The sequence below is a fragment of the Amaranthus tricolor genome, chromosome 10 (assembly GCF_026212465.1).
Source record: "Amaranthus tricolor cultivar Red isolate AtriRed21 chromosome 10, ASM2621246v1, whole genome shotgun sequence".
Classification (NCBI taxonomy): domain Eukaryota; kingdom Viridiplantae; phylum Streptophyta; class Magnoliopsida; order Caryophyllales; family Amaranthaceae; genus Amaranthus; species Amaranthus tricolor.
Genome location: NC_080056.1, coordinates 16,597,766 through 16,616,573, shown reverse-complemented (window position 1 = coordinate 16,616,573; position 18,808 = coordinate 16,597,766). Strand labels below are relative to the sequence as shown.

General features: G+C 31.8%; 1 protein-coding gene across 1 annotated transcript; it reads right to left on the bottom strand.

Moving 5' to 3' along the window:
• Positions 1-938: 938 nt before the first annotated feature.
• Positions 939-17,488, bottom strand: LOC130826218 (uncharacterized). The gene is made up of 6 exons (XM_057691804.1): positions 17,063-17,488; positions 7,437-8,053; positions 6,594-6,786; positions 6,399-6,463; positions 6,084-6,294; positions 939-1,617 (listed from the first exon to the last, which is right to left on the bottom strand). The coding sequence occupies exons 1-6, from the start codon at positions 17,228-17,230 to the stop codon at positions 1,255-1,257; spliced, it is 1,617 nt and encodes a 538-aa protein (XP_057547787.1). The 5' UTR covers positions 17,231-17,488; the 3' UTR covers positions 939-1,254.
• Positions 17,489-18,808: the final 1,320 nt, after the last annotated feature.

The window sequence follows — 18,808 nt, the reverse complement described above, 5'->3', positions numbered from 1 at the left end:
ATTCAACTTCAACCTTACTCACTACTAAATCATCTAGATCAAACCAAGAAATTAGGTCTGCATCAATTTCTATGGTACAACCTTCATCACCAACATAATCTAAACCATTGTTTGCTCATTTGAATTTACCCCCAAACCAAAATTTAGCAGTAAATTTATCAAATACACCAGCCTAAACCGAATAAAGGGGCAAAATCAACAATAAAAACCTTCCAAAGCCAACACATTACACAAAAATTAAAGTAAAATGCAACTGAATTAAGAAGGGGAAATGACATTACCATTGAAGAACCACAATTGAGCAGCGCCGTTCACTTCCTGACCTTCAATTGATCTTCTTGCACCACCTAAACCTTCTTCTTCGCCTTCAACTGATTTTTTAGGGTTTGAATTTTGAATTTGGGGAAGGAATGATGGGCGTACAATTATGGAGGATGGAGAGGGATGTAGTTGAGTGAGTAATGAAATGAAGGGGAAGAGTTAAGTTTGAGGAGTTAAGTAAAAAAAAGGAAAAAAAAATTAAATTCATGGTTGCCTGTTGCGGCCGGTAACAAGGGGGACTATGTTTTCAACAAGTTATGACAATAGTTGGGATTATTAAAAAATAATTGATAGTTGGGATTAATTTTGGCCAACGGATGATAGTTGGGATTATTTTGAGCAAATTTTTCCTATATATAATTGATCACTTTAAGAATTAAATTGATCACTTTAAGATCTGAATTGATTACTTTAAAAAGGTCCTGATTCATCCATTTAAGGTTATATACTTTAAATTGAAATTGATCACTTTAAGGTTAAAATCTATCACTTTTAGGTCAAAATTATTAATGAATCAGCCCATATGTATTTAATCTGACAATATTTCCTCTTAATTTATCTAATTAAAAAACAATTATAGTACGAATTCAACAATTAGAAAATAAAATATTGCTCTAATCATAAAAATGATGTAAATTAGAATAAAAAAATGAAAATTTATTCTAGCAATCTTACAAGAGTAATGTGTGATGTATAGTCTACATAATTTGCGCATGACACTAGTTTCAAGATAATTTCTAAATGTATCATACATTTGTCCTATTGTCGTGTATATTAACACCCCACTACTAATAACACTACTTTTCCCCTCCCCGTCTTTCCATCCTTTCATCAAACTTTCACAAAAATTGAACCAATCTACTAACAAACACATTTTTAATTCCCTATTTACTACTATATATCTATGGATCTAAAGCATAGAAACTGACCTATCTATTGTTGCTTAGTTTGATTGGACCAATAATCCCTTTCCCAGTTCTCGACCTGTCTCAGTGCATTGGTTTTTCTTCTTAGCAGTGCTTTAAAAGCAGCCTGATCATAAGGAGGTGGCATGGTGCAAGGAGCTGTATCTGAAGGACCTTTTACCATAGATTCCATCATAAACTTCTTCTCGAGACCCAACGCAGGACACGCCATAGTCTCCGAACACAGCTCAACACCATGTTTTGGTATTGTGGGCTTGTAATTTAAGAGCTTAGCATATTCTGTGAGCAGATGTAGCATGTAATCATATACATAGTCCATCTTCACGGCTTCCAAAATGAAATTACTTGCTGCTTTCGCTATTTCCTGAGCCTGACAAGTTCATGAAATTTCAATTAGTCTACAATTTGTTGTCAAAGAAACAATTCAATTAAAAGTTTATGTTGATGGTTGGGTCACAACATATGTTATATACTAAACACTCTAACACGTCCCATCACTATTTCCATAAGTGTGGATGTAGCACATGCTTTGCTCATACATCGTGCAAAATGTGCATTTTGAAATGAGGCAGGAGAAGATTCGAATTCGTAATCCTATACTCCTATTAAAGAGTGAGATTCTAGAATTGAATGAGAACAAGAAGTCAAAACCACACGCAAGGATGCATATGTTTGTTTAGCATGATTTGTTTAGGAAGTTGAAACAGTCGTATTATTAGGAGATTTCATTAGTCGTTTTTAGCGCTTAATTTTCCTTATATATTTGTTCGTTACTAATTATAATTTAATTAGTGATGGTCGTAATTTGAAAATTCTCTACAATGATTAGAAACTTGTTAATTCGTAACGTGATTATGAATCGTAACAAGTAATGTAAACTTTGGAGGTAAAACTTAAAGTTGAGCAACTACCCATAACAGTTTGAGAAAATTTTAATTATTACCCAAGCATATTATATAACCATGATGAGAGTAAATTAAATATTTCACACATATACAAGTGATTTTTAAACATGAAGTACAAGTTACATAACTTGTTACATGTACAATAATTTTTACCCAAACCTTAAACTATCTTCTAAACCTTTCCTACACTATAATAGATCAAATGATGGACAAAAATCACCAAAAAAACAACACCAATCAGCCATGCTAAAGCTGTCCTACTCCCCCTTATAGCCCTTTGTATACTTACATACACAAGCTAAAAACTCTACCCAAGAACCCCTTTTGTTCTACCCAAAGCTTGTGCATCATTACAAGCATGCAAGAGGCAAATATTTGAAGCACAAATACTCTATTTTCTGAATAATTATTCAGCCATAAACCCCAACACATTGCTCCCAAGTTCATCCATGAACAAACACTATAATCCTTCAAACTTTCAATAACTAAAACACCTTCTTTTCTCATCAAATCTTCTTCAAAAACCCATCTAAAACTTCTAAAAATTTATGTTTATAAACTCAAATCTCCCATAAAAATAATCTTCATCTTAAGAGCTTTCCATAGACACCAAACTTGAAGAAATCCACCAAGTATAGAGTAAGTTATGTTCATTTCTTTATTCCACTAGTTTTTGTTAAAACTTGTTCATGTAGAATATTTTTTTTACATGAATCGTTCTATAAACTAAGATTATTATAAAATGCGTATTTTATCTCTAAACTAAGAAAATCATCATTTATAAATCTATAAAAATAGGCCATAATAGAAAGTAAGAACATGTATTTCCACAAACATATAAATTTTGTTACTTAAAGGATTCAAATAAAATTATGGGACTTAACTAAGTATGTTGCTCAACATAATAAGTATACTCCAAATATGTTAAAATCATCACAAGTATTAGTCTAACAACTCTAACTAGGAAAAGTTAAGTGCATGTTAGAAATTCAAAATTATTATTGATTTTTGGATGAATGCAATATGTTTAGTTGAAGAGTTGGAGTTGAGACTTGAAAGGCAAGGACCCGAAGTTAGAACCGTTTCTAAGAACGTGTAGGAGCTTACGGAATAATTATATAGGCTTGGAGTCGAGGTATGTCAAATGGGGTGATTTTTAAAGGATTTAAGAACAAGTTGGGAAAGTTTGTGTATAAACTTTTTTTAAAAAAATAAATAAATTCCCAAAGAGAAGTTCTTAAATCTTGAAAAATGATGTCAAAATGATAAATTTGAGTATGGAATAATTTATTACATGTATTATTATTGTGGGCATCATGCATGTTGATTTTATAAATTATTATATGTTTAAAGGCATGTTTAACACTACTTTGTGAAAGTTATTGTGATGGAAATGTTTATATGAATTTGAAAATATTTGAAATTTATTTTAAAAGAAATTTCTAGTAGCTATATGTTAAGAAAATTTCTTGGATACTTTTTTTTGTTGAGATTATTCGTTAAATTGATATTTTAATGTATTCTAAGGTGTTACATACTTTTATTATAAAACATGGTATTAGATGAGCTCTTCATCATCAAAAATAATTAATAAAAACATATTATAATGTCTCCAACAAGATTTGGCCAGAATATATTTAGTTTGGAATTTATTTTATGATTTTTGAATAATCGTTAAATTGTTTAACGGTAAATTGTAAAATGATAAAATATAAAATAATTACCAAACAAAGACATATGGGCTTGAATTTTTTATCACATACTCATATGGACAGTAGGTAAAATTGGTAAAAAGTTTAGGAAGGTTTCGTTGACATTTAAAGACCTTAATAATTTTTACTCGGTTATTAATAATCGGTAAGTTTCAAAACGGTAAAATATAAAATAAATAGTAAATGACGTTTTTTGGACATAAAAATTTTATGAGACACTTATATAAACAGTAGATACATGTTCAAAAATTTATATGGATTTTCGTGACCATATATGGACTTAAATAAATTTTATTCGGTTTATCGGTAAAATAACGATATTAATTATTAAAAATACCCCATGTGATTTTTAATGGTTATTTAAAATTTTATACCCCTTAAAATAGCTTCTGGAATATCATATAATTTTTATAATATTTTATTCGGACTCAAATAATTTTAAACCTATTTTATTCTATTTGTCGATAAAATGTCTAAACAAAATAATAAAACATCATACATGAGTTTTATAAGTTCAAATGGCTTAATAAACATGTTATATGACTTCTAGAACTTTGGTACAATTTTATAAAAGAAATTATTAATTATTTACTAATCTATCAAATTAATAGAAAATGTTTATTTATTAAAAAATGTAATATTGTTAATTAAATTTGGGTAAAAATAGACCTATATAAAAAAATTTGTAATTATATTAATAACCTACTGCCTCATAGTATAAATTAAGTTTAAATTAGATGGTTTATAAATTTTACGGATTTAAGACACCATTTAAATAACGGTAAATACCCAAATTGTCGAAAATAGTTGTAAGATCGTTATAAATTCGCATAACCAATTATAATCTGATGGGACAATCTTAAATTCATTTTACAAATGGTATTATAATGACTTGATTAATTTGGGCCTTGTTGGAGAATTAATATGTACTTTGTAAATCAATTATCGATTTTATTACCGGCAAAACTATCTCGTATGTAAGAAAATAGTGTTTTATGAAATCATCTGTCGTAATGATTTTATAGACTTATGAATCATATTCCAGTTGTTTTGAATGAATTCCAAAACCCTTTTAAATTATATTTACTTTCAGAAGGATTGAAACGAAACATTTTAGTGGTTTCCTTAAAAGAAATCGTATTGAACTTTAATTACTTTTTATTACGATGCATTTTCATACATGCTAGTGATGCCCCAATATAATACAAAGGTTATGTTTAATGATATAATTATGCTAAGCATGTTTTACCCATGCGGGAAATATTATTATTTGATTTTGCTAAGTCGCAAATAAAGTATGTTTTTCTGTGTGCAAATAAAAGATGTTTATCATATGGAAAAAGTGAATATTTTTGACTTTCAAATGCTATTAAAATTACAAGATATATATTATGAACAAAAAAAATGTTTTAGCCTAAATGGCGGGTACATATGCCACAGCAAATGTTGTGTGCATGATTAAACGGCTCACCAATGCTGAGCGCGTATTGTTCACAATACCATTGTGTTACACTTGCCGGACATGTCGCGGACGGTAGACCGACTACCAAACGAGTCACAGGATGACTCACAGAGTACCCATGTAAACTAATGATATGAGTTTGAAATTGATTTGGATCTATTGAGATCTTATGATTTATGATGAAAAATGAGAATTTGAAATTACTATAGAGCCATTAAACTGGATTTGAATCATAATATGATTTATCAAATAAAAACGCATATTTCAAAATGAATTTACTCAAAAAAAAAAAGATTTTAATAACTTGTTTGACGGACACCAGTGTGTTTATACTCAGTCTTTTTGCTTATACTATGCTTTGTATGTTTTTCCAATGGTTTTGTTTTTAGAGTAAACCCCTATGGCACCTCGACAGAGAATGGATATGCGAGCGGAAGATGAACCCGAGTTGGAGTATGACTCCCCTTTTGTCTAGATCTCTTTATTGTATTTGAGAGACTATTAGTTTAGATTTAGACTATTTTAAGGATGTAATTTGAACTATGGACTTATTTCGATTTGGTTGTAATTTTCCTATATTTTGGACAGTTAAGACTTCCGTTATATTGCTTTGGTTTGGTTCAAGTATTATACTTGAATATTGGTTTGACCTTTAAGTAACCCCTTAATTGTGTTGGCAAAAGTAAGCTTCCGCTTGATTAATACTAAATTCCAGTTAGTGTTTGCCTTCATAATTCGAGGCGGTTACAGAAGTTACCTTTAGCATGTGACTATTCCCCCATTCGACAGCAAACTTGATAGATCTACACTTATCATTCTCCTTGATAGGCCAATAGTGCACCGTAGGCATCAAACTTCTTGAGAAGAAGTCATAATACAGAGGCCTTACTATCAAGGCAACAGAATCACAGGCGAGGATGTACTTCTCACTCACGGACCATGCTGTTCCTTCAATGTAGATCTTATATCTAGTCAAACCCACACAAAAATTCACCAAATTATTGATATAGAAGTAGTAGTAGCTTCCGAAAAGGAAATTAAGAAAGTAGTAAATCACACGCATATAACGTACTTGTGTGTGCATTGGCTCGCCAAGTCTGACTGCTTAAATCCTTGCTTTGTTTCTTTGGCCCAATCCTGCAATTTGTTTTTATGTTTGTCAATTTTTATCGATAATTTGGCTCTTTAGGCAACTATTGCATTGGAATGATGTAGGAAGACGTTTGATCTAGGAAAGAATATAGAACTATAGAATGTTTCACCTCACCTGTATATAAACACGAGCATGCCAGTCTTGCTTATCGGTAACATTACACTTAAGAAGGTCCATCCGATGGTCTGCCACAAAGGGATTTCCTTTCCAATAAGCAAAAGGTTCTCTATCCAAAAATTTCACCTTTTGATTGCCTTCTTTTAATTCCTTCGACAAAAACTCCCATGGCTTGATATTGATCTCAGACCTGTGCACATATATTCCTAGGTCAGATTCCAAACATGATGTAAGAACATACATCAGAAATTGCACATTGTTATAGAAGTAATGACAAATTCAATGCCCAGTTCAAATGTAAAATTGCAGCCAGCCAGCCATAGAAGTCTTAAACAATGTCTAAGGTTATCAATCGCATTTCATTTAGACCATAAACTACAGAAGTCAAAAACAAATTTTTTTTAAACTCAATAAATCAGGCGTACTTTAGTTTTTATATGAAGTTGCCCATGATGTTTGTTATGAGGGTCAATTTGAAACAACCTCTTTATCATCACTAACAAGGTAAGATTGCGTACATCCAACACCCATAGAGGGCACACCTTGGTGGGAGCCACTACTGGCACTGGGATAATGTCATGTTGTTGTATACACGTTTGCCCATTTTTTATTATCAAATGAGCAAGATGTCCGACAAAATTAGACACTGTATTCTACAACCTGTTGTCGATTACTTATGGTTGGGATTAACAAAGATTTTCTCATACAACCATGTTGCTTACTGTCTCGAGGGGTGAAAATATTTCCAGACGAACTAAAGATAAAACCACCTCAATACAAATCGGAAATGAGAAAGGTATCTAAGAAGCATAACCGGTCGAACAGGTTTTGTAACCTTACCATCCCCAGAAGGACCAGTCAGGGAATACGATATCCCATGTCATATCATCTCCACAATAACGAAATAGAGGAGGAGCTGTATTATTTGGCCAAGGAAAGCGTTTTGATATTACCGGCCAGTCAACACAGTCAAACATGAGCTCTAAATCAGGCACTCGACCAGGGTACTTCCTCAACAACTGTAAAAATCCCCAGAGGGTGAAAGCATCTCTTGTCTGCCACGACTTCTTGTATCTTTCCACGTAAGCTTTTCCATTAGATATCACTAATCTGAAATTGGCGGTTTTTTTAGCTGCCTCGACCATCTCTCTTGTGATACCAATCTGCTGCCAGGGTCGCAGATCTTCGTATATCCAGCGAAAATATTCAGGACATGTGGAAGGAGGTGGAGCATCAGGATTAGATTCTAGTTTCTGAGGGTAATCGGCTGGGCAAGTTCGTGTAACGTTAGCATCAGAACACATAAGTGAAACTTCAATTTTTTTGTGAGCCTCTTTGGGAGTCTCTATAATCATGCTGTTCGTGTTTGTCAGTCGTACAGCTTCATCTGATAGAGAAATTGGATCACTAGCAGTGACAGCTGCTATCTTTTGTCGCGTGGAGTTTTCAATAATAGGCTGCAAGCAATTGCATGATTCGAGAAAATGTTAGCATAGTACAGTGTAGGTTATAATAAGGATAAAAACAGATTGCATATATACATGAACCACTACTAATGGGTACAAAGCATCACCAGTAGTCCATCCTAGGTGATGAACATGGTAGAAGATTTCCTTGCATATAGCGAGAATAGCTTCTAGTCATTACTAATATAGAAGATGTATACTAAGTTGAAGAGCATCCTCAATGCTATTCATTAACTTTTACTAGGGTTTAGTCTTGGGATTTTTTTCTCAGAACTTTTAGTTTTACCATTTAGACATTACTCTTTTTAAGATTTTTCAAACTTGCCCCACAAAGACATAACTATCAAGGCCCAATAACCTGTCCAAAGACCCCCATTCAGGATGCTCTCGAAAAGGCAGTTCCCATGTCTATATTTTTAGCAGAATCAGAGACTACATTCTTAAGACATTTGAACTTAATGGAAATTAAGATTACTTCCATATGATTAAACGAGCAATGTACCATCGCACTAAATTCAATGTTCATACATGTGCTTAATTTTAAGAGGCGCGAGACGCAAAGGTCCTTTTTTTTTACAAGGCACAAGGCACAAGGCACAAGGCGAAGGCGAAGGCATGGGCTTAATGTATGCGAGACGCACAATTTCGCTAAAAAGCTCAAAAATCAATTTAAAAAAATATCTAATATTTAGAAGTTATTACAACATGTAGTTCATATTAATAACATGCAAGTAACCTAAACACAACTTAGCACATAAAGTCAAACGATAACTCTATAAGTCGATAACATAGTCTTGAGTTAACAAAAGAAATAAAAAGTAAAACAAAGACAAAAGTAACGAAAGCAAACAATGGTTCTTGATGCTTGAAATTTTTTGTGACACACTTAAACAAACACTTAAAATCAAAATCAAAATCATACGTTGACTAGCGAAGATGGCCATACTTCAACGCTATTTGTGCCCTTTTGTTTCTTACTCCATATTTTTGCTTAAGGGCAAGAAAGGGGGTATATTTTTGCTTTCCATTCAATAAACAACTAATGAAGAGCCTCCTATATTGTGTTGCGCATAGACTGAAAAAGTCATTTAAGTGGTCGCCTGTTGGCGCCTCACACCTAGGCGTGCTTTTAAAAGTAATGTACATGTGATGAGGGAAAAAGAAAGATCCCAAATTTTAATATATAGCATATAGGACTCATGAAATCTAATTTGTGAAACTATCCTCAAAACAAAAAAAAAAAAAAAATCTAATTTCTGAAACTTAATTTAAAAATTAATCAATTAACTGTTGGACATTTAGTGTATCCAAATGTTATGAGGAAGTGTGTTTAAATATGTCGATCACTACATTCATTCATTATAAAAACAGAAAAATGCAAAATTGAGATAGAACAAGCTTCATGCACCGCGGAATTCTCTATGTCGTGTACTATTGGTGCATGCCTCAACGGGCTATGTGTGCCGCGACAAAGCTACTGGCCCCATTTTTTCTTGCTATGTTTTATGTTTTTCTTGTATTGTTTCAATGATTTTCTCAACTTCCTGAAGATCATAAAAACACAAATTTCTTGCGAATTTTTGATTAATCTTCACAAAAATCGTGTATTTCTAAGTTCTTAATTTTTCTTTGATGATGTGAACTTAGCAATGCTCCTCCACTGCTAGACTGATAGAGTTCAAAAGAACTCATATAAGTCCCTCCAGAATTCACTAATTGATTGAATAGGTCCATACTTAAATCACAACAACGTTCACTACTCAAATTGGTCTCTTAATTATTTGAATTTTCACTCTAGTACGTTACAACATTATGATATATCTTCTCTTCTTTCCATTATTTTACAGTTTTACTCTTGTTTGTCTATTGCAGCAGGCTTCATATGAGTAATTCAAAGAGTAATTGACTTCCTAGTTCCTAGAGTTTGACATGTGACTTGTCCACGTGTACTCGCTTATCCTTCTAATAGAGCCTACTTTGTTAGTTCCCCATACTTACTATAGAAAGACGAGTAAGTCTTGTATGTACCAAGTCCACATTTTAAATATCTACTAGAAATACAACATGGAAACACCATATCTCACCAATTGTCATTCTTCCTTAGAATTTCTCTTCTTTACTTATGTACAATTTCTGTCCTAGAACAACCCACAGTCCACAGTCCACAAGCAGTGACTTTTACATTTCAATCTCCTATGAGTCCCATTACCTATGCTTAACTTAAAATATCTCTCATAAGAATTTGTGAAAATCAACCAGTCTCTTAAAAGACCGTCATTTTGAGAGAGATCGTCTCTTTGAGAAACGTATCTTAAATTCTGCCCATTAAAATTTAATTAAACTAAAAGATGATAATGGACTGACCAAATTAGAGAAGATCTCTCAAAAAGACCATTTCTCAAAAGAATTTTTTATAATACTTCTATCTTAAATCTTAATGATTTTCTACACTTCAAAAGCCAAGGAGTACATATCATCCCAAAACCATATGGGAATGGGAAGAACTCCAATAACTTATAAAGTGTGCACACCATCTTGTAGGAAAATTTAGATAAAAAAAGTAGTGAATTGATTTATTTGAAGAGGAAGGTGAGCAAATATGCAAAAAGACTATCTTTTTCATTGCCAAAAATTAATTACATCAATGGGTATTTATAGTAATGAAGTCTTACTTTTTTTTAGCAAATTCTATTATAATATCTTAGATATTTTTTTTTAATTACTTTTCTCTAGAAACTTCTATTATAATATCTTAATATTTTTATTTTTTAATTCTTTAGTTTAGATATTTTTATGTTTAATATTTTTAAATCCTAGATTTTTCTAGATTATTTTAACACTCCGCTTAATCTAAAAATCTTAAACTCTGAGTTGTCTTCTGAACTCGATAAATCTATCAGTTGATATGGGTTTTGTGGAAATGTATGCGAGTTGCTCCTCGGTCTTGCAGAACTGTAGTTCGATCTCTTTCTTGTCTACCAACTCACGGATGTAATGATGTCGTATCTCGATGTGTTTTGATCTGCTATGAAACACTGGATTCTTCGTCATTGCTATTGTTGACATGTTATCGCATAACATTGCAGTTGGTGTTTCTTGCTTATGTTGTAGATCGATAAATATCGTTCTGAGCCAGACTGCTTCACATGTTGCACTTGTTGGTGCAATGTACTCTGCTTCTGCTGATAATAAAGCTACTGTTGCCTGCTTTTTTGATGACCATGAGACCACCTTGTTTCCAAGCTGAAATACGTACCCGCTTGTGCTTTTCTATCATCCACGCTTCCAGCCTAGTTGCTATCGGTGTATCTTGTGAGTTTGAAATCTTTTTCAGTTTCGTACATGATCCCATAACTTTCTTCGTTCCCTTAATGTATTTGAGAATGCTCTCTACTGCTGTTAGATGATGCTTGCTCGGTTCACTCATGAACCTGGATATGATGCTGACAACGTTGACTATATCTGGTCTTGTATGGGTGAGATAAATAAGAGAGCCGACCAAGCTTCGATACATTGCTCCGTCGACTTTTGGTTTGCCATCGTACTTTAATAACTTCTCATTGATTGCCATTGGTGTAGCAAGCGGTTTATACTCACTCATGTTGAATTTCTTAAGAAGGTCTTCTGCATACTTCTCTTGTGATAAAAATATTCTTCCTGGGCTTTGTTTGATTTTTATGCCAAGGAAGTATTTTATATTGTACCAAGATCATTGTTGGATGTGCGCCTGTATAGATTAGATCATCTACGTACAGGCATAAAATGAGAAAGTTGTTACCTTGCGTTTTGATGTATAGTGAAGGTTCACTCGGACTCTTGATGAAACCATGCTGGAGAAGATAATCATCGATATTGCTGTTCCACACTCGAGGTGCTTATTTGAGTCCGTAGAGAGCTTTTCAAAGGCAATATACTTTTTCTTCTTGGCCTTTGATGATGTAGCCCTGTGGTTGCTCAACTTACACTTTTTCTTTGAGTTCTCCATTTAGAAATGTTGATTTGACATCGAGCTGAAAGACTGGTAGCTGATGTTGTGCTGCTAATGCCAGGACTGTTCAGATTGTGTCCATGCGGACAACTGGAGCATATATTTCGTTGAAGTCGATACTTGGTTGTTGCGCATATCCCTTTGCTACGAGCCTTGCTTTGTACTTGTTGATGGTGCCATCATCGTTATGCTTCACCTTGTAGACCCACTTGAGTCCGATGACATTCTTGTCTTGTGGCTTGTCTACAAGCTCCCATGTGTGATTCTTCTCGATCATTTTGATTTCTTCTTTCATAGCCTCGATCCATGTTTTTTCTTGTGTTGCTTCTTGAAATGTTTTTGGCTCACCAGAGAAGAGAGTCATCATTGCTTGGTCACAATGGTAATCTTGTAGCCATGTTGGTGGTTGTCGATCCCGTGTTAATCTTCGGGGTTCTTGATGTTGAGGAGTTGAGCGTGATGTTGGATTTCCTGAGCTTGAGGCTGATCTTGAACTTCTTTGACTTCCAACTTGGACTCGGAGATGATGGGTTGTTGGTTGGTTTTCTCTATCTTCTTCACTTGGATGTCTAGGGGAGTATCTCCCCCGCGAGCTTCAATTTATTTTTTTCTCCACCTCCATTCTGTTGTTTCGTCGAAAATTACTTCTCTTGAAATGATCAACTCTTCGGATTCGGGCTTGTAGAGACGATATCCTTTCTTTTCGTGACTGTATCCAATGAATATGCATTTTTCTTCTTTCTCATCGAGCTTTTCCCGATTCTCCTTCGGGATTTGGACATAAGCTACGCACCCGAACACTTTGAAGTGCTCTACTCTTGGCTTTCTCTTGTGTCAAGCTTTATATGGTGTTAAATCCTTAACTGCTCTTGTGGGAGATCTGTTGAGGATATACTGCCGTGTGAACACCTTCGGCCCAGTATTTTTTGGGTAGATTTTTACCCTGCATTATGTTGCGAGCCATCTCTAGTGCGGTTTTTCCTTTCTGCGACACCAGTTTGTTGAGGTGTGCGTCTTGTTGTAAGTTTTATAATTTCATGCTTCTTACAAAAGCTATTGAATTAGTTGCTTGTAAATTATCCTCCACGATGCATTCTAAGAATCTTAAGAGAATGCCCACTTTGATTTTCTACGAGAGCTTTGAATTGCATGAAGTGGGAAAAAACTTCTGATTTTTTCTCTAGCACATATACCAACATCGTGCAAGAGTAATCATCTACAAACAACAGAAAATAATTTTTTTCCGCCAAAAGACGGATTCTTGGTAGCACCCCAAATATCTCTATGAACAAGAGGAGCCTTAGCGCTCCAAGATGCTGTACGAAATGACAATTTGTGCATCTTGCCATAAATACAGCCCTCGCAATTTTTTCTTTCATTTTTTATTGTTGGTAGACTAATTACCATTTACTTTTCTTTTTGTTTTAATAGTTTAGACTGTTAAAATTTAGATGCCCGAATATTAAATGCCATAAGGTAGATTCATTATTTATTGAGGTTAACTTCGAATGGCATTTTTAATGGGAATATTTTGTGGGAAGCCATTTTGATAGCTGTTATTATCTGACCCTTATTTTTGTCATAAATTTGACATTTGTTGTTCTTAAATTTAACCATATAGTCTTTTTTTAATTAGTTGGCCTACATTTAATAACTCTTGTGCAAGTCCAGGAACATAGAAAACTTTATGAATTAATTTTGATGAGCCATTTTTTGTTATAACAACAATTGTCCCTTTTCCAGCGACATCTTTTTTTTACCGTCACCAAATGTGATGTGTATTTTAATATTTTCGTCAAGAGTGAAAAAATATTTTTTATTGTCAGTCATGTGACTTGAACATCCACTATCAATATACCATACGTCATTTATTGTTTAATTTGCTTTTTCCTTTTGTCGATACCAACAATTCTTTTCAAGGTGAGTGTGTTTTTTACACCTCTTACATTTATAACGATAATCATTAGTATTGTGGTTAGTTTTCTTACATAATTTACAATAAGGGCCAGTTTGATTATTTACACAACTCGCTTGAATTTTAAAATTTCCTCTCCCCTGCCACGATTATATGATGTTTCTTCTTTTTCATAATTTTTACCATGAATATTTTTATTTTCACCATTAGAAAATTTTAATTTATCTTAAATTCTTTTAATCTATTTTCATGTGCAAATAGTGATCCTATTAATTCAGGTATACTTAATTGAGATAATTTCTTTTGTTAACCGTTTCTATTGTCGTGGCAATCATGTTATACTTTTGTGAGAGACTCCTTAATATTTTTCGAATCACATTTTCATCTTCTATTTTACCACCATTCGATCATATTTGATAGACTATGTTGGTGACTCAGTCAAAAAATAAATGTATTGTTTCATTTTCAGCCATTAGTAAATTATCAAATTCTCTTTATAGAGATTGGAGTTTAAAAAGAATTACTTCTCCGAAGCATCTGTATTTTGTCTCCAGGATCCTCCAAGTCTCCGTAGCTGTTTTTGCGGGCATGATCGTGGTAAGTATTGCCTCATCGACTCTACGATATAATAGGGATAGGGCATAGTTATTCCTTATACTATCTTGTTTATATTGTTTTATATTTGTTTCATCCCCATGATGACTCTTTAGTGTCATCTTTGAGTGGTTGCTCATAACCTTCTTGTATTAATTCCCATAAATGTTGGGAGATGAATATTGACCTCATTTTGCATGGTCCATTGTTCATATTTTTCTCCCTTAAATGTGGGAATCCAATTAACTTGGGGTAGTTAATGGTTGAGGCCATTTTTCATTTTGTGGTTTAGAGGTTTATTTTATTGTGAAGTATGAAAAATTAGTTAATGTGTTTAGGGTGTTTAGAGGTCTTGGTTTATTTGGATTGATTTATTTAGAGAGGAAGGTGAGTAGATATGTAAAAAGACTATCTTTTTCATTGCTAAAAATTGATTAGAGCATTTATATTGATCAAGTCTTACTTTTTCTAGCAAATTCTATCATAATATCTTAGATATTTTTATTTTGTAATTACTTTTTACTAAGAACTTCTATTGCAATATCTTAGATATTTTTATTTTTTAATTCTTTAGTTTAGATACTTTTATGTTTAATATTTTTAAACCCTAGATTTTTCTAAATTATCTTAACATTTTATTTGTCGATGTGGGATGAACCAACCCAACATGTTTCTATTTGAAATGTTTTCCACAAATTCTTTTGAGAGACAATCTCTATTAGGTCGATCCATAAAGAAAAATGTAGATCAAGAGTAGACATTAAGCTTTAATGAACTAGGCTTGAGAAACGGCCTCTCAGGATATTAGCTGAATATTTTTATATACATTTTATTTCTCTTTAAAAGACATCTCTCAGACTAGCCTATTAAAATTTTAATTAAACTAAAAAATAATAATAGACTAACCAAATTAGAGATAGTCTCTTTCAAAGAGACTTCCTCTCACAGGAATATTTGAAAATACTTCAATCTTAAATCTTAATGATTTTCTACCTTTATACTTCTATTTGAAATATTTTTATATACATTCCATTTTTAAACCTTTTTTTTTTCTATTATAATATGATCATACAATCTCTTCTATACTCCTTGTCTTTGTTCATTAGGGTAATATTTGGGATCTGTTGGGGGCCCTTAATTTCAGTTTATAAATTCGTTTAATATGACAATTTTTTTGAAAATTTTATTTTATACCAAGTAAACAGAAAATAAGTTACTCGCGTCACGCCCCATAATTTACTACATTTTCTTTCTTGTTATTAACTTCTGACTTTCTTCTAACTTTACAAATTGCAACATTGCTTAATGTATTTATACTGTTCATTTTTTTTATTATTATCAACACATTTTTTTATCTATTTTAAATTTTAATATAATCAAAACAATCAAATATTGCTATTATTATTTAACATTTGCAAGGTTGACTCTTTACGAGAGCACCAGGAGCAACAATTTTGAGCTCCGTTATTTTGAAGGGGCTAAAATTTTTTGATATATTTAGTTTTTATTTCTATATTATAATAGAGCTATAGTATTTTTATATAAATGAAAAAATAATAATATAATAAATGTTAATTATTTTTATAACTAATAGTCATTCATAACCTTGTTAATAATAATTACTTAATTGACTACTTATTTATTTTTGCATTATTAATTGTTGGATAAAATTTGGTATTTTTTTTATCAATAATCATCATGTTTGAGTAACTAAATAATTAAATTTTTAATTTTTATATTTTCTTGATTAATAGGTTAAATGAGCATATTAATATTTTGTTTAATTGATAAAATTAGTAGTTCATCAAATGTAAAAAAAAAATATATATATATATATATAAGAAATTTACTTCTTATTGTAAGAAATCATTGTTTCCCTATCCTTTAGCATCCAACAATGCCGAAGGACCAAGATGGTGCTCAAGATTTGTGTTATTATATAATATTGATACGTTTGAACATTTACTGTAGAGTTTGCATTTCAAATGCTGATTAAAGACTAAAGAACTTCTATTTGATGATATTAAGTATCAAGGCACATATTTTTGTATTTTGTAACTATTTTTATGTAAACTTTTATGCTAATAAAATTAGCATATGTAAGCATAAAAATTATAAAATAATAATTTACAAACACGTTAGTCTAAGTTTCTGCACTCTAATATAGTCATCCTATTTACCTTAAGAGTCACATTTGACTTTTTATGGATAATGGAATCGTAAGGGTAGAAAAGAGAGTGGTATTATGGATTTTTAATGTAAGGGAGGAAAATTAATATGTGTAATAGAAGGTATAATTGGAAATAGGATAAAGCTACTAAAGGCACAAAAGTCAAAAACCCAAATAAAAAATAGAAATAGAACAATTAAGATGACTTGACCATAGAAGAAAATGAAACACATAAGCTGAAGCTGAAGCTGAATAGGAGGGAATATTATATAATTTGCAATAATAAATGCTTAAATTAGAAAAAGAAGAAAAGAAGAAAACAGAGAGACTTACTGAGGGGAGAATGAAGTGAGAAAAGAGGAAGGCAGCAACAATAATAGATAGAAAAAAGAAGAGCATGATGGGAGATCTAGCTGGAGAATATATCAATGGCTGCCAATTCATCACTGATAATTGATGAAAATTCCCTGATCCCTTTGTTTTTTTTCCCTGAATTAACATTCATCATTATTCATTTCTCCTCTTTTTCTGTTCTCTTTCATAATTACAGTACCAATAGTTGATACTCCACCTCAAGTTTTCCTCGCATGCAACAGTCAATCATCAAGATTTTGAACTTAATTTTGAATAACGAATGACAATTAAGATTTATAAATTTTAATTTGAGCTAAGACGTCAATATTTGAGGGTTTATTTTGGTTAGAATTTAAGAATCTTCGGTGAGGGATTTTTAATGGTGAATGTAGATAAAAAAAAAAAAAAAAAAAAAAAAAATGTAAAAGGAAATAAAGATGGGTTTTAAGGAAAATGTAGTAGTGGTACTAAAAACAGAAAAATATAGTAACGTGAAAATGGAAATGAACCCGAAAAAAGGAAGAAGCCAAAAGTATGAAGAACAACTGGGGTCCTACCTTCTTGCCTTTTGAAATTACGAAGTTTGTACTCTTGCGAAGAGACTAGAGTATAAAACTTGTGTAGATTATTTAATGAGTCATCTTTCAAAGGAATGAGAGATTGATCGAAGATATAATGTACAAAATTTAAGTTGGGTGATTTAATTAGTAGTTACTAGGGTGTGATAATGATGATGATGTTTTAGCATCACTTATAACTAAAACTTTTTTTTTTTTTAAAGTTGGCTTTTTTTTACTTCTATTTTTTTTATTAATAATTACAATTTATTTTTTTGGTAAGAGTTTTTTAAGTCAATTGTAGTTATTAATAAAAAAAATAGAGGTGATATAAATTAAATGAAACTATGGAGAATTACACTTTTAACATATACTCTTATAGGAGTAGTTCGTATGATTGTTGGTAATATAAAATATTAATGTGAATGATTTATAGTGTAAAATTTCATAAAATATACCATGTCATTTCTATGCTAAAGAAACTTTGATCATTAAAAACATTTTGGTTCACAATACTACATCACCGCTTACAATAACATTTTTTGATGATAGTGTTGCAATGAATTTTGTGATGAAAATGAAATGATTGATGGAGAACAAGCATAATTATTAAAATTGTTAAGCTATTTTCTTATCAAAAGTATATTATCTTTTTATTTGTCATTTTTATTATTTAATACAGAGCGATTTAATATAATTTTGCTCCAAGTTTTGTCGGTTGATTTAAGTGTGAAATTTCTAATGTTTTCCATCTATGACGAATATAGTAGCATGCTTAGTCTCCGATACCCTTGTTTTCGTGTGACTTTCTGGCTAGACTTTAATTTGTGATGTTCACTAAATAGCTTTTAGGTTAAATTTTGATTGATTTTGCCTTATAGTTTTCTATTGACCCAAATGTTTAAAAAAAAAACTGATTTTCTTAATTTTTTAAATGATTTTTGATTCAGTAATTCATTTTTTCTAATAAAGTATCAACGATCAATACCTAAATTTACCAAATATCTCCCTAACACAACTAATTTATCGAGCTAACTTTAAAATCAATTAAAACAATCAATATTTTCAGCAGGACAACAACAATCAACAGCCAAACACGGAAACAATAATCAACGGCCAAACAAACCTATTAGCTAGAAATCGATGAAATTAATGGACATAATAATTA